This window comes from Tyto alba, unplaced genomic scaffold (assembly GCF_018691265.1).
Source record: "Tyto alba isolate M040663 unplaced genomic scaffold, T.alba_DEE_v4.0 Super-Scaffold_22, whole genome shotgun sequence".
NCBI classification, from domain to species: Eukaryota; Metazoa; Chordata; class Aves; order Strigiformes; family Tytonidae; genus Tyto; species Tyto alba.
Genome location: NW_024881296.1, coordinates 4,717,327 through 4,738,596, shown reverse-complemented (window position 1 = coordinate 4,738,596; position 21,270 = coordinate 4,717,327). Strand labels below are relative to the sequence as shown.

At 41.1% G+C, this 21,270-nt stretch overlaps 1 protein-coding gene across 1 annotated transcript; it reads left to right on the top strand.

Annotated features, from left to right (window-relative positions):
- Window positions 1-111: 111 nt before the first annotated feature.
- LOC104355779 (dihydroxyacetone phosphate acyltransferase) lies at window positions 112-21,207 on the top strand. Its single transcript, XM_042796133.1, has 16 exons — window positions 112-217; window positions 3,277-3,465; window positions 5,226-5,402; window positions 6,254-6,383; window positions 9,652-9,779; window positions 10,228-10,303; window positions 10,917-11,068; window positions 11,159-11,289; window positions 11,975-12,198; window positions 14,549-14,794; window positions 15,492-15,571; window positions 18,028-18,168; window positions 19,056-19,155; window positions 19,242-19,335; window positions 20,526-20,587; window positions 20,909-21,207. The coding sequence occupies exons 2-16, from the start codon at window positions 3,286-3,288 to the stop codon at window positions 20,950-20,952; spliced, it is 1,965 nt and encodes a 654-aa protein (XP_042652067.1). The 5' UTR covers window positions 112-217; window positions 3,277-3,285; the 3' UTR covers window positions 20,953-21,207.
- Window positions 21,208-21,270: the final 63 nt, after the last annotated feature.

Here is a 21,270-nt window from a genome sequence, read left to right as displayed (position 1 = left end):
AGCCGGGCCGGGCCCCCGCCGGGCTCGGGAGGGGACGAGGCCTGTCCTGGGTCCCGGCGGCGGCAAGTCTCGGCCAAGCGGGAGCCGGACGTTTCCCCTCACACGCTCACCTTCCCCAGGCGCTGCGGGCCCCGAGCCCGCCGCTCCGCCACGGTGCCTGTCGCGTCAAGTCGCGACAGTCGGAGCTCCCGATCCCGAGCGCCGCTTCTCCCCTCAGGTAGGCTGTCAAACGCCAGCCGGCTTAAGAAGGGTCGGAGGCGTCTGGGACTCTTCTCCAGAGAGGTTTTGTCCAGCAGCCCAGGGACCGGGCCTGGCGGCAAGGCTGGCGGGGGCGGTGGGCGTCTGAGGGGCTTCGCGGGGAGCCCTCGGCGGCGACAGAAACTTGCCAGCGACGACCAATTCAGCCCTAGAAAATGTCACAGCGATGGAGTGGCCGAAGCAGGTTTTCCTGTGTTACGTGGTGGAAATTACTTCATTGACCTTATTTTTTCCCTGTGGCTCCTATGCCAGCCTCAGATAAGGACATTTGGGTGTGGGGTGGTAACCCCCTCCCTCCCCGCACCCCCCAGTTACATTTGGAGGAGGTGACTGGGGAGAGAGGGAAACAGCTCCTGGTTTTGGCAGAGATTCCCACAGCCCTCTTCTGTGTCTCCCTGGCTGTATGCTGGTATCCCAAGCGCATCATGAGCATCCTCATTTTGTTGCTTTCAAAGGTTATAGGGAAGCAGAGGAGTTCCAGGATCCTGCTGTTTTGCTTTTGTACTTCACCAGTGTCACAGTAACAGTGCACGTAACTGAATTTTCTGATGTCAAGGTTTCCAACGGCATATTTTATAAATGTACTCTCTACCAGTTGGCAACCAAAGCTAGAAGAACAGCTTGGCCATAGGGTGCAAAAGCAGTGTTATTCTTCTTAAGTGGTTGGTAAAGTGTGTGTTTTGGCTTCCTCTGCGCTGCTTCAAGAGGGCATGAAAATAACTATTGCCATGGAGAGGAATCGGTTGCACTTCAAATCTGGAAGCATCAAATGGGGAGCTGTGGCAGAGAGGTGACTTAAATTGGCCGTGGCCTTTGCAAAACTCCTGTCACCAGAGCCACGCTGGGGAACAGCTGTAGCAGCGTGGTGACTGCTGATGTGGCTGATGATACCGGAGCTGAGTGCTGGGTTTCTTTGTCTGGGTTTTGTGCAGTTGCACATTGCAGGATTTAAACTTTGGTAATTGACATAAATGTTGCTTATATTTTCTGAGCAATGACTTGTCCAGTACTGATCTAAGTAGGTGTATACTTAGAGCCAACTAATATCTTCCGATGCTATTCTGATCTATCTTTTTTGCTATTACAGACCCTAAGGGATTTTTTTTTTCCTGTTTTATTTTTAATCAAGTGGATTGATATAAGGTGTCAGTGGCAACAGATGGCTAATACAAACTATTTCCATTCTTCTTAACAGTTCTTAGCTTACTTGGCTCTTGCAAAACACCAACTAGCTGAAAGCTGGAAGAAGAAAGTTTGAAAACTAATGCTAGACTATACAGGAAAAAAACACATAAAGTTCAAAATTAATATGGGCTTGAGTTTAATACATTGTATAGGATTAGTTTTAACAGTCCCTGGAGAGTTTGTACTGCAGTTATTGTGGGACAATTCTCTAAACTACAGTAGTGAAAAGAAAAGTTAGACTATCTACCAAATGTTACTGTTGTAGAAGGATGGTATCCAAATTTGACTCTTATGTGTGGGAAAAAGAATGTGAGAAGGTCAAACATTACAGTTGGATTTGTGTTCTCTGATAAAACGAAACTGGCTTTTGATACAGTTGAGGCTTGGAAGGATTTTTTGTGGTTCTTAAGTGGAGATATTCCTGATTTTGTGTTTTTGTTTTGTTTTGCCAAATTCTTGTCTCGATGAATGGACAGGAACTAAATGTTTGCTCTTATTTTAAATGTCAGCTGCTTTGATAGTGTTGCTGGAGTGGCTGTGGTCCACTGGCAGTGAAACCTGACTCCCGCTCGCAAGGTTGAAAACCCAGCTGCTACTGCTGGGTGTTTTGCTTATCTGTTCCTGGTGTTCTGTGCATTTGCTGGCCAAACTTTCCTCTCAATACCAGAAAAGGTCACTGTAAGAGACCATGAAACAACATGTTTTATCCTTCATTATCAGACTGGTTCTGCACAGGTTGTTTATAGGGAGAGGAGGCAGAATGAAGGAAAGGGATGCCTGCGTTACCCTTCAAGTGGTGCTGTAGAGGAAGTCATAAGTGTTTTTATTTTTAGCATCTTCTTCTAATAAATAAGCTTGATCATAACCAATACTTTCATATTTGTGTTTCACGGAGGCTTGCTCCAGGTGCCTTGCTTGTCTGGTGGCTATTGCTGTTTTGAAGTTGAGAGAAATACGATTTCAGTTTGGAAAGACTGAGGGGTCATTCGTATAAACTGTGGTGTTATAGGAGATAATAGGAGACTCTCTCCAGCTCAGGGGATGCCTCCTGACTCAAGGGGAAGCATTTTGTCACTGAGATTTCTGCAGCAGGATGGATCCCCAATTAGTTCTTGATGTACCTGTTTGTTTTCCTGCCTAGCAGTGGTGTTGGTTACTCAGAGGCTGTGCTCTCTTTTTACCTACGTGTGCAGCATATAACATTTTTATCTTCACATGGCTGATAATTGTTTTGTTTTTGTTTTTTGTTCCTGTCTGACTGTGGTTTATGTACCTTATGTCCAAGCCTGGTGAAAGCCAGCACAAATCACTACAGTGCCGGATGCAACTGGAAGTAACAGGGATTATTTTTTTGTGTTGATGATTGTGTTTTTATAATGTCATTATGGCGTTGTCTTCATGCAGCTATGAGAGTTGGAATCAAAGGTGGTTTAGTTAATACCTATTAATCATAGAGAGGCTTGAGGCAAGGCACTTTAGCTTTCAAAGCCCAGGTGTTCTCTCAACTTCTTCCTCTTGGGCAGAATTAAGTAACGTGGCATAGGGTGATTTGGGGATCTTTGTGATTTCGAAAGGGTTGGGGTTTTTTGTTGTTTTGTTTTGTTTTGTTTTGTTTTTTTCCTTTTCTTTTTAGTTTCTTTCTGTAGCATTGTTCTACACAGGTAATATTTTGTTCATGCATTCAGGGTGTGGAATGCAGACACTATAGAAAGCTAAAAAAAAACCCCCAAACATTGCAAAACTATTGCATGCCGTTATTTTGGTACTGTAGCCAAGCAGACCACTGAATGGCTCGAGACAGTGTCTCATTCTTTATTTGTGTGTTCCCAGCAGAAGGAGCTCATGTCAAAGAAAAGAGATGAGTTTGAAGATATCTTGGAGGAAAGGCGATTGTCCAGCGACTTGAGATACGCAATGAAATGTTACACTCCTGTGATCTACAAGGGACTTTCACCTTGCAAGCCAAATGCTATTAAAAATGCTGTTCTCCAGTCAGAGCAAGTTCAATATGTTATCAAGCAGGTGAGTCTGGACATTGAGCTGTAAGATGAGGTACTTTGAACACAGCCAAGCTTTGTGTGACAGCAGGGAAAAAAAGATTATTGCTGACCTTGTCAAACATGATAGCTGAAGTTTAGAAAGATGGTCCAATAAATCAGTAAGTCGAGAGCCATACTCTTTTGGCAGCAAAAACAGATAAACAGATACTGATTTACCATGGAGTTACCACTAAAGCTGTTAGATAGCTCATTCATTAAATCATGTTTTGATTTTGCATATATGACACTTCACCATCTAACTTACTTAATGTGCATATGTGTTTGACTGTTTTTTTTTTTCCCTCTCCTCCATAGTCCTCACTACAGATCAGGATTGTGAAAGATGGAAGCACTCTCCTTCTTAGTAGACTTTTTGTGCTTTGAAGATGTCTTGTAGGAATTTTATAGGCTAATGATGTATTTATGAATCAGTCATAAATGCTACTTTCTCTAAAATGAGCATTAAATTTCACAGAGAATTCTTTGAGTTAGAAACAATGTCTAAGATGTAACCGTATTTTTGCTTTAAAATGAAGGGCAGCTACTACTTTGTAATGAATAAAATACTTTATAGTCAAACTGGCTCATATTTTACATTGTGTTGAAATAAGAGTGTGTGTTAGTTATCAGAGTAACTATTTTCAGTATTCATGAAAAATAATTCCAGGTCAGTAGAACTATATAAGATGTCTTGATTAGTCCTGAGTGAGTGGCTACCATAACATTTTTCTCTTTTTTTTTTTTTAATGGTCAATGTTACCCATGATATATCAAAACCTGTTACGATGTGACAAATTAAACCATGTCCTACCAAGTAGTGCTGTTGCCATCATGAATTGCAAAGTAATATGAAATTTAAAAAAATGAATCTTTCAACTTCAGAAACACTAAAACATTTACTGAAAATAAGTATTTTACATAGGATTTGACAGAAAGAAATTGGTGTGATGTTTTTTTCTGAACTGCTGCTTTTTTTTTTTCTTCTGCCATTCCTCCTCTTTCCTCTTCTGTGTTCAGTACAAGGCATGTTAGTCATTTTGTAACAGTTAACTTTTCAATTAAGTATTTCTAGCTTCAATGGATCAAATAGGAATGATGACCATTGTTTAAATCTGTTTTTTAAGAAACATCTAAAGCGAATGCGCATAGCAACAGGAAAAAGATCATTGAGATGCAAAGTTGGTAGAAACAGTGCTTTGCATGCGTTTCAGCTAGCCATTGCCAAAGTAATACATTACAAAGAAATTGAAGCATGATAGGGCTAAGGTTCTTCAGCCAAATCTTAAAATCTAATGCAAGTGCACTTCAGAGATTTATTGTGAATATCTCTGCAAACGTAAGTTTCATTTTACTAGTCAAAATTGCAGACGGCCTTCTTCAGATCAATGATATAGGAAATGTTATTTGAACTTAAATCTCCTCTGAAGATGTTACAAGGGAAAACATTCAGATAGTGTTTTCGGGCGGGGGGGGGCGGTGGGGGGGGGCGGATTGTTGCACACTCTCTCCCCTGCCATTGGCACCTAAGCTCATTCTTGATTTTGAACAGCTCTAGCTTGTCTTTCTCTTGTTGTCTGAAACTGAAGAGATTCTCTATGATTAGATACATACCTATCACATAAAGTAAAATCTTGCTGACTATTGCAATAGCTCTGCCTTAATTGTTATGGCACATAGAATGGTGTGCATGGGTAAAGAGAAGGGAAAACCATCTGACTGCTATTTTGTTTTGTTTCTCTATAGTTAGCAAGAGAGATGGGAGAATCACCCGATATTATTCAAGAAGAAGCCATGGAAATCTTGGATGAGATGGGCCACAGTATGCAATTAGGAGCTGTCAGATTTTTTGCGTTTACGTTGAGCAAAATATTTAAACAGCTTTTCCAGAGAGTTTGTGTGAATGAAGAAGGAATGCAGAGAGTGAGTACTGGTGGGGAAAAAAAAAGTTATATTTTCATACCAGTCACTTGGCCAATGACTCTAATCTTCACTCCAGGTAACAAATATGAAAAATATCTTTTGAAAAAAAAGACTGCACTTCTGTTTATTATTGCATTTCTTAATAAGTGTAGGAGAAAAAATTATACATAAGTATTTTAGAGGCAAACAGTCAGCAGGACTTTGTACATTTTCCAAATGCTTCCTATGGTGAGGAATACCGTGTGTCAGCAATTCTGTTAGATCAGCCACTGAGAGTTTTTCTATCTGACACTATACATTTAATAATGCATTTAGCTGAATTGGAGGTGAAAACCTAATGTTATGTGACTGACTGGGTTGGTTGTTCTGCAAAACATTCATACAGCTAAGAGTGGTGAAACATTGTGCACCTCTGAGGCAGGAGATGCTTTAAGTTTGCCTCAGTTTGCTAGGGAGCTGTTGTCTCCCTGTTTCACTGTAGAATGCAGCTGTTCTGACGGGTGCAGCACATTCCCTGGAAGACAGCAAAGTCAGCCCTGAGAGCCTTTATTGGGTTTCCCATCCCCATCAAAAGGGATTTGAGTTAGACTATCATGTAATGGGGTGGCCCTGGCTTTTGAGTCCTGTGATGCTTGTGAACCACAAGTTGCTAGTCTGGAAACAACTGCTGCAAATTTCCTATGGTTCCATTTTGAAAAAGGTATGGAGTATGTGGTCAGAGAAACCACCCCTGAACAAATCAGCTTCTGTTTGCCTTAAGCCCTGTGAAGTTCTGTATTTGCAAATTTCAACAGTCAGTCTGTAAATATTGGAACAATATTGTTCTTGCTGTTTGTTTTTTGTTTTTTCAGTTGCAACACGCCATTCAGGAGCATCCAGTTGTTCTACTGCCCAGTCACCGAAGCTATGTAGACTTTTTGATGCTGTCTTATTTGCTATATACGTATGACTTGGTGTTGCCTGTCATTGCTGCAGGAATAGGCAAGTATGTTCTTTTAACAATGTTTCCAGGATTCAGAGAATCAGCAAGGAGTCAAGGAGCTGCTACTATAAGCAGTTGTGTTTAACTTCTGTTCCAAATATGTCCTGTTAATACCTCCCGGGGTGAGATGCTTACAGCATCTGAAAGCTTCTCATCGGTGCTGAGTCCAATCAAAGGTGAATTTTTTCATAGCAAGTTTGCCCACAAGTACCCCATCTGTAGACCCAAGGCTGGGGCAAAGATAGCTGTTGTGAAGAAGATTTCTATATTGCTGTTTTTGGCCTGGGAACAGGCAAAAATGTGCCCAGAAGCTACTGTGTATGCGGAACCTTTTGTGATACTTCATACTGTTTTAAGTGCAGTCGTAGCCAGATACAAAGTGCCAGCCACCTCGTGCTTGTTGCTGATGCAACTGATTCCCTTGGATGATTGGCAGAACTGTTAGGAGAAGTGCTGAGAGCAGAGCTGGCTGGGAAATGAAATTTCACATCAGAGGTCACGATTTTGGACGTACTGAATTCTAAAGCAGATGAAGCCAGTCTATTTTCGGGAAACAATTCTCGAAGACTTTAACAGTAAATATATTCTGAGTTAATGTGCTTCTTGAAAATCGGCACTCCAGCAGCACTTAACTGAGAAACCTGATCTTGGAAGTTTTGGGTATCAACAAGGTCTTCTAAGCAGGCAGACAACAACCTCAGGTGTGGTGCAGCACTCTGATACGCACAGGCAAGCTAGCAAAGATCTGGGAACCTACTACTCTATTGTAGTTTACTTTTCCAGTCAAGAGGTTAGGAAGACCGGTAGAAAATCAGCAGAAGCTGGGAGAATGCTTGCTAGGGAAGATGAGATTCTGCTGCTCTTTGAGTGAGTGGTGCAGGTTGGATTCTGATTCTGGTGAATTCAGAAGTTGATGTCTCATAGCTGCCTTGAACAAGGAGAGATGTGCTCCTGATACAGGTGGTAAGTGCCTCTGGTTTGTTTGTTAGCACCTGGCTTCAATTAGCATATGGAAAGATCTATGGGGATTAGCTAAGGGAAGGTAAACAGTTGCCAGTAACACCAGAGTAGGTACTCACACAGTATATTAGCAGGAGTTTAGCTGGTGCTGGGATTGTGTTTCTGTCTCAGGTTTTGGGAGTAAATCAGATTAGAGGCTGTTGTGGATTGAGCCCAGACGGCAACTGTACACCACGGCAGCTGCTCCATCACTCCTTCAGTGACTCCTCCTTAGGATTGGGATGGACAAAAAAAGCCAAAAGGTTTAGAAATTGAGATAAGGGCAGGGAGGAATGACTCACCCATTATGGTCACAGGCAAAAGACAGACTCTTTAGGGGAAGAAAAAGAGCATCAATTTAATTCAAATGCTGCCAACAACACTTAACAAGCAGAGTAGGACAGTGAGAAGTATAACCACATCTTAAAAACACCTTCTCTGCACCCTTCCCTTTTTCGCTGCCTCAGTTTTGTTCCTGATTTCTTGACCTCTTCTCCCTGCAGCAGTGCAGGGGGGCAGAGAATGGGGGACTGTGGTTAGTTCTTCACACATAGTTTCTGCTGCTCCTGCCTACTTAGAGGGAAGACTCCTCACACTCTTCCCCTGCTCCAGCGTAGCATCTCTCTCATGGGAGACAGTCATCCATGAATTTTCTCCAACATGAGTCCTTCCCACAGGCTGCAGCTCTTCTCAGGATGCTCCAGCGGGGATCCCCCCGGCATGTTGCAGTCCTCCCAGCGCTGAACTACAACAGTGGGGGCTTCCCACAGAGTCCCGGCCTTCTTTGGGTGCAGCTGCCTGCTCTGCTGTGGGGTCTTCCACAGGCTGTGGGTGGGCGGGCACCTTGCTCCACTGTGGACCTCCATGGGTGGCAAGGGGGTGGCCCTGCCCTCTCACCACGAGCTGCAGCAGGGGGTCTCTGCTCTGGTGCACATCCCTGCCCCTCCAACCCCCCCCACCTCTTTTCCTTCATTGACCTCAGTGTTCACATAGGTGTCTCCCTCAGAGCTCCTCCTCACAACTCACACTCCTTCTCCCAGGTTGCCCTTCTTAAATATGTTATCTCAGAGGCGCGGCCACCATTGCTATTTGGCTCGGCCCTGGCTTAAGTGGGTCCAACTTGGGGCTGGGGGAGCTTCGAGAAGCTTCTCACAGGGGGCCACTGCTGTAGCCCCCGCCACACGCACACAAACCCAGCCCACTGGCGCAGAGCTGGTGAGGTGGTGTGGGCTTTGAGGTACGTGAAAAGATGCGTTTCGGTCGCACTTTGTAGAATAGCAGTGTGGTGGGGAGAAGGGTTGGGCATGCAGCCAGCATCCTGGTTGGGAGGTTGAGTACGCGGCAGGAGGGTGGAAGTGAGAGAGGAGCTAGAGTTTATGTTGTGGTAAGAGAGGAAGGGTAGTATGAGAGTAAGGGAAGAAGGAGGACCTCTGCACATGGGAGGTTCTGACAACTACTATTCCTGCCCAGGGTCCTGTAGCCAATTTCTTTTTATCTATTTTTTTTCTAACACATATATATATATATATCTATATCTATATCTCACATATATGTGTGTGTGTGATGTATTATATGACATCTTCAAGGCAGTCATTGTCAACATTGCAACTGGAAACATGAATTTATTTTGCTGAGTGAGTATCTGTTCTCAGGTGTTTCATGGATTAAAGTAGCAAGGAGGTTGAAGCAGCACATGGCCAGCTGCTGTATAGATTTGTTTTAAATGCTTCCCTAATAAATCTGTTAATGTTAAATGTTTCCTGATTTTGACAAGTTAAGTGTTGACTGTTGTTGCTTAAAACTAGAAAACTATAAAAAATTTTAGCTGATTTGTTGTACGCCTCCCAGAGTGATGACTCAGGATCATAAGTGGTATAATATAGTGTAATTGGTCAGTTAATTTCTCTGTCTTCTTGGATACGTGCACTGATAGGTGATCTTTCTGAAGACGAGTGAGACAATGTGCTTCAAAAATGTATTCTTTATTATGGTTGAAATCTGGCCATCTAAATTATGAAAATAAAACGCTCTAAGTGAATGCTGTTTACAGAAAAAAGTTGAAAGTATACTATAATGTGCCATTCATGCCTACATAAGTCTTGCTAGACAATCAGAAAGCAAACATAGGTACTTGCCACAACAGGATCCTTGAAAGAGATCTTTATTCTGGTAATTGAATCAATGTATGGCAGGAAGTGGTTGATTCTGCTGGCTGATATTAATCAGTAAGTTTTGTGTGTGTGGTTTTGTTTTTTGATTATTTTTCAGATTTCCTAGGAATGAAGATAGTTGGTGAGCTGCTCCGAAGAGCAGGTGCCTTCTTCATGCGACGTTCCTTTGGTGGGAACAGACTCTACTGGGCCGTGTTTGCTGAATATGTAAAAACAATGTTAAGGGTAAATAAATTACTGAACTGTCAAAACGTATGCTTAAGAAATACTCTGTTGGAATGATTCATGTGAAATATGCACGATGTTATAGCAATGTGATTAAAAGTCTTCACTGTGATCTGATTAAATGCGTTTTACCTAAGAATTGCTGTAGGTGAAGAGCATGTGTGTACTCTGTTATTATAGTTCAGCAGCAGGTGGTAAACAAATTGCTGCTCATCAGTTGCTTTGGATCATGTTCCCATATCTCATGACAGACACGGTATTTTTGTTAATTTAATTATATGGTGTGGCAAATACAGTGGATGAATATAGGCTTAGTGATGACTGAAGTTAGACGTGCGTGGTGTCCATTAAGAAAACCTTACGTACATTTTAAGTACCTAAAACTATTTGTGGGCTGTAAAGAAGAAATGGTTTTATTTTTCTGACCAGTCTTTTTTTGCTTTTGAAGAGTGGCTATGCCCCAATTGAATTTTTTCTGGAAGGGACTAGAAGCCGCACCGCCAAGACTCTGACTCCCAAGTTTGGTAGGTTTGTTGAAAACTTGGAAGTTTTTATGATTATTAGTGGCTGTGTGCTTTGTAAGGTCTTCAGACAGGAAGGGATGTTAAAGTGGTGGGAAATGGGTGAGGTCTGTCAGAGTGGTAGAAAACACGATGGTTGGATTTCCAAGGCCACACGAAGAATGGCAATACGTGTCTTTTGCACTCTACTGCTTTCTCTCCCTTTGTGCCATTGTCTACTTTATTGCATAACTCTTCACCCTTCTCTTTACAGAAAATAGATGTCCCCTGACTAGCAGAGAAATACTGTAAGCTAGCTGTAGAAGTAATAGGGAATCTTTAGAAGGAAGATGCTGTGCAAGGGCAGAGCAGTGCTGTTGAAAAGAGCGCAAATAGCTATCCAAATGCACTGCTTATATTTACATTCTGTTTTAAAGCTTGGGCAATGTCTTGTGCTTCTGCTTGCTTGAAGAGAGAACAGGCACAGTGCACACCTGTTAAAATATGAAGTTCTAAAATTGGAAGATATCTTTTTCAATGTTAAATTGCAGTTGCTTTTCACTCCTCAAAAAAGACAAGTGATTCACTTGATTGTTTTGGGTTTTTGTTTTTTTTCTTTTTTCCTTTCAATTTACAGGTCTTCTCAGCATTGTGATGGAACCATTTTTTAAACGTGAAGTCTTTGACACGTACCTTGTTCCCATCAGCATCAGCTATGAGAGAATATTAGAAGAATCTCTCTATGCATATGAACTCCTAGGAGTCCCAAAGCCCAAAGAATCTACATCTGTATGTAAATTCCTTAAGAGCAGAACATAGATGGATGCGTTCACAGCCTGTAGCACCAAAATTTGAGTTTTGTTCTTCCTGTTTTCGTAGGGGTTGTTAAAAGCCAGAAGAATCCTCAGTGACAATTTTGGTTCCATACATATCTACGTGGGCCAGCCAGTATCACTTAGAACCTTGGCATCTGGGAGAATCAATCGGTGCCCCTACAATCTGGTTCCCAGGTACCACATCTTTCCATGGTATATGCACAAGAAAAGCGTTTGTTTAGTCCTCACCCATTTAAAATAATTAAGATGTTCTCTTGTACTTTGTTTTCAACTTCTCTCACCTCCCCTCCATCTGACTATTTAGACCGCTGAACCTGTTTTGTCTGAGCAGAGGCTTATCATGCTCGTGATTGGGTGTTTCTGAAACAGGTTGTTACTCGTGTAGCTTTGTACTGTGTTGGGAAGATGCAATTTTTAAATTTAATGGTGATGCATGGGCTAAACAAAGCTTTGTCTTCTGAGAATTTGGTGGTTTTGCTATTTAAAAAATTCTGCCTTTATCTCCCTTGCTTTACTACTGCAAAATGTTATATGGTCAAGTGGCAGTGAGCTGTAACTAGGACTGGATCGGATGACTTTTTCAATTTGTTATGTAAAACATGATGCTTTTGAACTTTTTTTTAAGATAGCAAATATACAATATCAATACAGAAATCTGTGTTTCAAATGCTGTCATGAAGCTACTGATGTCTTGCTCTGTACTTCTGTTCCACATAGCACATAGATAGAATCACCTTCCAGATGTCAGGTGCTGTAAAGTAGTTATGGATCTGGGAGCAATAGAGAAGAAATAAGGAAAGGTATGATTTATATTCCAGTTTTTGGAGCTCTTTACCTCGAACTGCATTGATCTTTTCAGGCATCTTCCCCAAAAGCCATCTGAGGATATCCAAGAATTTGTCAGTGACGTTGCTTATAAAATGGAGCTCCTGCAAATAGAAAACATGGTTTTGAGTCCGTGGGTGCTAGTTGCCGCTGTCCTGCTCCAGAATTTGCCAGCCATGGATTTTGAACTTCTAATAGAAAAAACCCTGTGGCTTAAAGGCTTAACACAGACTTTTGGAGGATTCATTGAATGGCCTGGTATGCAGAGAAAGTGTTATTTCTATTCCTTTTGTTGCTTATAAAGGATAAATTATAATTCTGTGGAAGCAGCGTATGGTGACAGCTTTACAGCTCTGAGAAAAACATTCTGTAAATGTATTTTAGGATATGGTAAAAATGATGCTAAGACCTGACAGGTTTTGACTTAGCCTGTAGAAGATAATACTTTGAAAAACAGGTGGAAGCACAATAGATATTTTACTGTTATATCCTGAAGTGTGGAATTAGGGGGAAATGACAAGGTTCTTCTATTAGAGTACTGAGATTTGCCTAGTGTCTGTCTGGACCCTGTGTAAGTCACAGGCAATTACCTGATCTATGGCAGTTAACTTGGTGTAACGCTATATTTATTACTTGGTACTGACTATAGTATAAGTTGTTATTTTAGCAAAGAACTAGCAGAAACAAATGGGTGAGAGAAAAATCAAAACACGCGCAGACACACACACAGGTACACACACACACACTGCTGAAAGAGTGATTCTCCTTACAAACTTTCTGAAAGCCTTGGTGACACAGGTAATTAATTTTAGAGCCTCGGGGCATAAGTGGTAAAGCCAGCAAAGAAGAATCACATGTAATGGAAGTACATTTCCCTTTTCACTGTAGGTAGACTTAAACCACAGATATAATCAAGGGTCCCTCTCACTACTGCAATAAAGAAATAGGAGCAGGGTACAGTTATAACTGTACTCTCCCATATCTGGAAGAAAACCGCTTCTCCTTTCAGGGATCTGCACTGCAATGAATGCAGACAAAGTCTGGTTCTGCCAGCCTGGTAAAAGGAAGAATTTCATGGCAATATTTAAACATCATTTTAGAATCTTAGTGCACAGTAAACTGAAAAACATACCGCATTTGGGTTTGCTTATTTATTTTGTTTGTTTTCTTAGCAACAATGAGTAAGCTTTTGCTTTAGTAGAGTTCTGATGTAGTCAGGGAATAGCAAATAGGCATGGTAATGAAATAGAGGAATGACAACAGCTGAGCAGTTTTTGTTGGAGCATGCTGGCCCCGCTCTAGGCATCAGTTGCACAGAGACAGGGTTTGTTGTTTTGTTTTGGATTTACAGAAATTTGAAAGAATAAATACACTTTAAAGGCTAATTTGTCAATGTCACACAGTCGGCAACTACATGTACCCTGTCCATTCTTCTGTCTCCAGACAGCTAGTTGTTCTTCCTTTTGTCATGCTGGTTGGTTGCTACAGGCAGAGTATTTGTTGGGCCGTTAGAAATCTTATATTAAAAACAGGAACTGCAGAATTACTTGCTCAGACTTCTGCCTCTTACTGCATTGAGAAACTTGGGATATTTAGCAAAACTGGAACAAAGTAGGGTGAAGGAGCAAATCAGATACAAGGAGATTCTATGTGAAATCTATGTTAAGGGGGAAGAATATGATTTTTTTTTTTTTTCCTGTCAGAGGCTATATTGATTTGATATGCTTGTGGTGCTGTGAACATGTAAAGTGTATTTTAGTGTTCAATAAGAGGGTTTTATTGCTTCTTTCCTTGCTTGCCAGAGAGTTCGTATTTGATGCAGGGTATGTTTTGGTAGTGTAAGACACTCTGAAAAAGTGAGTGTATTTTCAAGACTTGAGATGCTGCTCTTTATCTGAATTAAGATTGCAGTGTGTCACAACGAGAAAAAAGCTTGACCAAGGCCCACAGGTTTGTGAAACTCGTGCCTGCCTTCGAAGAACTTTGTTTAAAAAAAAAACAGCAAAGCCACACACTTCCATGAATTATGCATTTTGAAAGGATTGTCTTATGAAACAGGAAGAGATTTGGGTTTGAGTACAGTCTAGTTTCTCTTTGAGCAGGTATATTATGTAATGATACTTATATTAGGATTTCTTTAAACGTAATTTGGGATGAGGGCTTCCTTGTATGTGAGAGTTGAGGAAAAACATTATAAAGACTTGTGTATTTGATTCAAAACTTGTAGTGTCAGAAATGCTTAAGCAAAAGTATGGTTTCCTTTTCCTTACTGATGAATGTATCCATCAAACAGATTTAACCTCTTTTATTTGGAGGCTCGGAATACTTGCACCAGAGACAAAGGAAGTATTTGTCATTGTTAGCAAGTGGAAGAATTTAAAGTGCTTTAATGACAGAAATGTCTGGAATTTGTTCTCTCCATCTCATACTGTGCCTAGGCTGTCAGTCCCTAGTATGGATTGTTTTATAACATCTCTCTGACTGAATGTTAGGTGTACTAACTGGTCTTCAGTGATAAAACTTAACAAAATACTGGTGTATTTTTAGGCTGTTTCAGTAGAGTTGTATTCCCTTTTGCATTTTCCTGAGTGTTGTATTTTCCTGCTAGATGACCTGTGTGCCAAAAAAGCAGTCGTGTCTGGCCTCACCCTGCATTCCAACATTGCTCGCCTTGTCGATGGCCATGTGGTCCTAAACGACAAAGGGCTGGAAGATGGAGCTGTAGGGGAAATTGTCTTTAAACGTGCTCTGGCCATCCTCATGTGTGCCACCTACAGAAACCAGCTGCTGAACGTGTTTGTGCGTCCGTCTCTGGTGGCAGTTGCCTTGCAGATGACGCGCAGCTTCAGAAAAGGTACATTTGGGTAGCTCTGAGTCCACTGGCTTTGTTCCTTGCGCTGTCAGCTGTGAGAGGAACACGAAGTTCCTAAAACTGCTAGTGGGAGCTGAGACCATTATACTCTGGATAAGGTCCCATGGCATAAGGCGGACGTTTTGGGAAGGGGACGGAGGATATTTTGCTTGCCTTCTTTGTTTACCCTTTGATACTTTAGAAAGTAGGTATATTCCGCTTAGAGGAATGAGCTGATCCCAGTTCCTATGTCTTATTTTGTTGGCATTCGGCAGACCTGCTTTTTAGGTTACGTATTACACACAGCTCACACTTGCATACGGTTCAGCCAGTTCTCAGTCTTTCTTCTCTTCCCACTACTGTTGCTGAAGGATTCCAGTGTTTCCCAATACTTGTCTCTTAAATAAACTTTTCAGAATTACATACCTTAGTTTTGTGCAGCATCTGATTATGTGGTATGTAATGCACGTTCTGAGAAGCTACAACCCCCTGTTCTTTCCTTTTGGTAACAATTGAGTAAAATGCTTTGAGTATTTGCTGTTCTGTTGTGGTGGTTTCTGCTGTGTGTGTATGTATGCTTTCAATGTCAAATCCAAATTTTATTTCAAGTAGGTACTCCCTCTAAAATAAGGCTTAAATGGCTTTTCACTTGCATGTTTTAAATTATGTTTTTAAACAGCAGTACAATATGTTTTTTCAGAGGAAGTTTACAGCTGCTTCAGCTTCTTGAGAGATGTTTTTTCTGATGAGTTCATCTTCTTTCCTGGCATTTCATTGAAGGTAAGTAAAAACACCCTTTATACAAGAATACTGATAGTAACGCAGCCAACTAAAATAGCATCTGATTTCAGGCCTCTCCCGAACAAGTGCTTTGTGATAAACATCTCCAGTGATTCCAACTTGATCAGTACGTGGGAGGGAGAAATTAAAAGAGGGTCATTTGGTTAGTTGCAAATCATTGTCTGAATCCACAAGGTTGCATATTCACTCTCTCCCGCCTCCCCCTTCCAGTTAAAAACTGAAAAGTCCTGAAATTGCCCAATTCTGAACTGTTAAAATGGACTGTAGCAGAAGTTTAACTTTTTTTGCATAAAGCTACCAGTCTTCCAGCACGGATATAAAAATATATGTAAAGCAGACTTTTAAATGAAGTATAAACTCTGTCCTCTTGCTCTGCAGTTATGAAATAGACCTTAGGCTGTGAAGAAAAAAGTGTTTAGATTTAATTGAATTGTGTCACAGGGTGGATATGTTCTGTCAGTGCAGAAACAAAACAGGAATTCTCATTGAGGGTACCCCAGAATAATTTTTCCTAAAAGCTCTTGCAGACTGTGTAGCAGAGGGGCACTGCTCCTCTTTCAGAAAGTTAAACTATAGGTATTATACCGATTAATGATCAACCATTGTATGCCCTTGTTATCTTTGGCAAATAGAGTATGCAATTCCAAATTTAAGTACGTATTGTTCTCTGGTTGATTATATTCCTTCTAGTGCAGCTGTGATCGGTTGTTTTGTGTAGCTCCATGTGTGTGGTCTGTGATGGCAAGGGCTGCCAGAGGGCTGTGCCAACACCCAGTGCCTCATCCATTAAAGTATGCCCCTGCACCCGCCTCTCCTGACTGCACAGCGTGGTGGTACCTACCCTGTAGTGTTCACACAATGGCTAACGTTCCTCTTACACCTTGAACTCTGAAGGTTTCGACGTTCCTTTTAATATTTTGATGGTTCATGGTTGAGCCCTTTCAGCTCTTCATTGCTGACATTTATCTCATGTAGATTCAGGTAGTACATTGCTAGCACTATGAGGGAAGTGCTTATTGTGAAAGCCTGCCTTAAATTTTTGCAGCCAGACTCTTCCACAGGGTTGGGGCGATGCAGCCTGTGAAGGTTTTTGAAGTGAGAGCTTTCCTAATGGCGTAACAGCGTCCCTTGTAGAGTCTTACGGAAGCTTTAGTTGCGTCCTATTTGCTTGAAAAGAGTTTCCCCTCGTTTCACCCCCTGCCCCATACAGCCATTGCTCAGACAAAGCCGGTATTGTTCCTGCATACTGCCTTGTTACAGGGCTCAGCGTGTCTGCGTGCTCTCCTAACACAGCTGGACACAGGCAAGCTGTGAAAACTGCGGGCGGCACTTTGCTCTCTGCAGGACTTGCTGTGTCAGTTTATATGCATCTGCTGGGCTGGAGCTGGCTCTAGTCCAGCCAGCTTGAAATGTAGGTGAGCACAAGTTTATTGGTAAAAAAACTGGCTCAGTGTCATACCCACCCAATATAAACTGGTAAATCCACATGTAGTTTTCATTTGGATTTAAAACTGATCAGATGTGATTTTTATCAGTGCTGAGGTCAAATACTGGATGATGATATTTGTGATCTTCCCTGCATTAAAAAAAGATACAATTTTCATAACAGTATTCAAGACTTGCAACTATATTAAAATCTCATAGATTTCTATATAGAAGAGAATTGGGCCTTTTTTTATAGGCTGATTGGCACCATTATGTTTGGTTTTCATTGTTAGCAAATGTTGCCTTTTGCAGCTACCAAAACCAGGCAGAGAACAAGAAGGTGACTGGCTGTGACTGACTTCACTGAAGTCAAACGAAATAGTTGCTGTAATGTTAGGGGATCTCTTAGCAACCCAGCCCTGTAGTCGTCCACGTGTCTGTCATGTCTGCGTCCCATCTTCTCGTGGTTTTGTGTGTGTGTCCTGTCTCCCGTCCCCCTTACACCGACATTGGCACTAAAATGGTTTTGTCTTTGACGTTTCCGTAATTCGTAGCTTTTGGCCATCTTTCGCAGAGGGTGGATCAGTGAACTATGTCACCATTTATCTCAAACAGTGGATGTGAGATAAAGGCAAACCCTGACTTTATAAATAAATAAATAAATAAATAAGTAAAACCACCAGAAAAATACTTAAACCAGGCAACCCGACCCTATTTTGACAAAATCCCAAGGGAACTCAGGCTGGCTGTTGTAATAGCAGCCACAGCTGCTTTCTTTGCTCCTAGACCTGTTGTGGATCCAGATACTGTTGCGTTTAAGAACATGTTCCCACTGCCTTTTTATAAAGGTCTTTCTGGTATGTAGGAAAATTTTGGTTCAAGTCTCCTGAGAACTGAGTTCAGAAATGGAAGTGGTGTCCTGTTGTGAGTTTTTTATTGTTAATTTTGTGGGGAAAGGTAGCTGCACTTAGCATAGATGTTAAAATTTCAGTTATGCTTCTCTCTCCCAGGATTTTGAGGAAGGATGTCTTCTACTCACAAAATGTGATGCCATTCAAACAAGTCAACAGGAAATTTACCCTACCGACAAAGGAAGTGGTATAGTATCTTTCTTGTCAACTATGTTCAGACCTTTTGTGGAAGGTTATCAGGTATGTTCTTCAGAAAATGTGTCTTTTTTTTCTCTGGTGTCTTATAGGGAAACTAGGAGAGCTGGGATACTTCTGCAGTATCAGTAGTGACTGTTTTCATGGCTGCGGAGTGCAAGAGTTGTGAAATAGCAGTAATAAGTATCTTAAACACCACCCTTTCCCCAGGATCCCTGTGATGGGCCACTGTGGGTGTATAAGCTTCACAGGGAGTTTGCTGCTACCAGGTTCATTGCTCTTTCTTACGAGCAATGCTCTTGCTTAATTAATTTCATGTAGGCTGTCCTGCCAGGTGCGGAAATTAATTTCCATCTCATATCTGATAGCTTTTTTGGGAGTCATTAATTGCATCCATATCTCTTTAAAGTCTCTTGGTTTTCCAAGGTTTTAATAAGACTACACACATTCTTGTAATAAGCAATGTATACAAAAGCAGGAGGCTAAAATCTCAAGTATGTCAGGATAAGATTGATGGGACTGTAGACGTTTGAACCTAGTGGAATCTGTTAATGATCAGGTCTAAGACTCGGGCTGAACTGTACTGATCTGCTCAGTTTTTCACGTCTGTAAAACAGGTATTGCTTTAAAAAAATTATACTGGTTTTGATTGTGAAAACAGGAATGTCAAATTAATGTCATGTCAAATTAACGTCATGTCAAATTAATGTCTAAGGTGACTATTACAGTAATACCGAATCTTATTTTAATATTAGGATTCTCATACCTGTTAAACAGTAATAAAAAATATCAGCTGCTCTGTGTAATGATACCTTGAGTTCCTCTTCTACACTTCTCAAAGTGTAACTATTACTTACTCATGAGGACATGTCTGTTGTAATTCATAACAATCTGACAGTCAAAGAAGTGCTAATTTTTTTTTTTAATGTTAGTTAATTTACAGATATCTCTCAAAGGAAACAAAAGAAGCCTTTACTGAGAAGCAGTTTATACCTGGAGTACGCAGCTTTGTTTTTCAGCTTCTTGAGAAGGGTGTGTACAGTTGTTATGCAATATGATTTTACAAGTGTAGCCTGTTAATGGACAGTGATAAAACTTTTAATTGTGTTTCTCCGTAGGAAATACACAGTGTTACGAAGCACTGTCTTCTGACATGCAGAAAAATGCCTTAGCAGCTCTTGTGCAACTAGGTGCAGTGAAGAAGAAGAAAATGTAAGTAAGAGTGGTTTTTTGGTACGCAGAAGTCAGTGTGTGGTCTTACTGGCAATTCTTAATGACTGAGCTATTAGTATGAAGTGGAACAGCAGAACCTCAACTGCCTGAGCACCAGCCAACTGAAGGTTGACTGGAGTTACCGGAGTCGTGGTGAAGACCCAGGTAGTTCCTTTCTGTACACGTTGTAGAGGCAGAATGGCACCCTCTCATAGTGAGAACACTCCTGTGGAACCCAGCAACCAAATTAACTCTCTCACTAGTAGGCTTCTTCTGACTCCCCTTACCTTTTGGATTTCAAAGTTTCCTTCAATGCTTTGATAAGCAAAGAGACTAGTTCTGCTTATTTTTAATAGAATAGTTACTCTGTGTGTTACAGTAAGTCTCACTGGGCAGTGTAAGAAATTATCAGAAATACTGCTAATTTTTGGGGGGTTTCACTGCTGACATCTCAAAGCAATTTAACTGAAAGCTTAGTCATTAAAGTCTTTTAATGCAGTTCATAGTTTATAGGCCCAAGATTAAAAAACAGCTATTGTTATACAAAGATACAGTGACATGCATTTCCTGTTATCAGATTAATTTGTGTTGTGCTTTTTACTGTAGTTAAAAGTATAACCATGGAAGCCCCTGATACAAGTCCCCACATTGTCTTGAGTGTTTCAGAGAACTCAGCTGGCATCTGATGAACCTGAGCTATTTTCTTATGCCTCTGTTCAGGAAATTCCTTGGTTAAAGATTTTAGTGCTCTTGGAAAGCGCACCAAGTACTGTCATCGTTACATCCCCTGCCATGTCACTGTGCTAAATAGATGTCTATAGCTAAATTCCCCTTGCAAGTAAGAGGGATAAATCAGTTGACTGCAACAGAATTTGACATCAGCTGAAGATTGGTTCAGTTTGAGATAGTCTTTAAAATTATATGATTGAAAACAAACAAATGTTTTCTTCCTGCAATTGTCCTTAATAAAAAAAAAAAAGGAAGAGACAGACATGGGGACTCTGAACAAGAAGATGACTAAAGAAAGCACACCTGTCCTCAAGTACAATCTGCCATGTCCTTAAAATTAATCTGTATGCTGGCAGGATGAAAAATATGATTTAATTATGAAGATGCTCAGTGTATTCGTATAAAAATGACTGGAATAAGAAATATTCATTGAAGAAACAGGCTTTTTTCTTTAACTGTAGGTCCAGTGGATTCGCTTACAATGTAAATCAAGAGGCTGTTAATAAAATCCTGGATATGTTTGGTAAGTGTTCTGTAATGAATTTGAAGAGGGCTTCTCAAGTTGTAAATTACTTTGGACAATGCACATACGTTAGATGTAGTGTTTTTTCCCTAGTAGTTTCTTAGAACTGTATATTTATCTGCATAAAAATCCTAATGATATTTTTTTGACATTACTTTTTCCGGTGTCACTCACCGACTGCAGCTTTGAATCACCCTCCTTTATTTGAAATACTGTGCAACATGATAGCTAAGGAAAATAAAGCAAAAAGAAGCTTAATGGACCAGTATTTACAGCATTTTGATGATTTATTTTTTTTTATTATTATTTTTTCCCTGTTAGACGCTAGGATACCTGTACAGAAACCTGTGGCCGCACGACTCTGAGTGGCTCCTGATGCCGTGAGCAGCTGTCAGCGCCTGCAGCGGGAGGGCACCCACTGGCACCCACTGGCACCCAGCGGCAGGCGGGGGGGGGGGCCACGCCTGGGGGGCAGCAGGGCCACCTGCAGCCGCCTGCACTCCCTCAACGCTGAGAAACTGTTGCCACCGTGGGTTAAGAATTGTATGTGTGTCCTCACCCTGTTTTGGTTTGTTTTTTTTTTTTTTAAACAGATTAAACATTGTCTTTTTTTTTTTTTTGATAAATATGTAAAGAAACATGCGCAGTAATGGCTACTTAAGTGCATTTTTCTAGACTTGTAA

Excerpts from the sequence above, each read along its gene's own strand:
- LOC104355779 (XM_042796133.1), top strand. The coding sequence starts at position 3,286 with ATGTCAAAGAAAAGAGATGAGTTTGAAGATATCTTGGAGGAAAGGCGA. Across the intron at positions 10,304-10,916 it reads GACTCTGACTCCCAAGTTTG|GTCTTCTCAGCATTGTGATG; the intron begins GTAGGTTTGTTG and ends TTCAATTTACAG. Across the intron at positions 11,290-11,974 it reads CCCTACAATCTGGTTCCCAG|GCATCTTCCCCAAAAGCCAT; the intron begins GTACCACATCTT and ends TGATCTTTTCAG.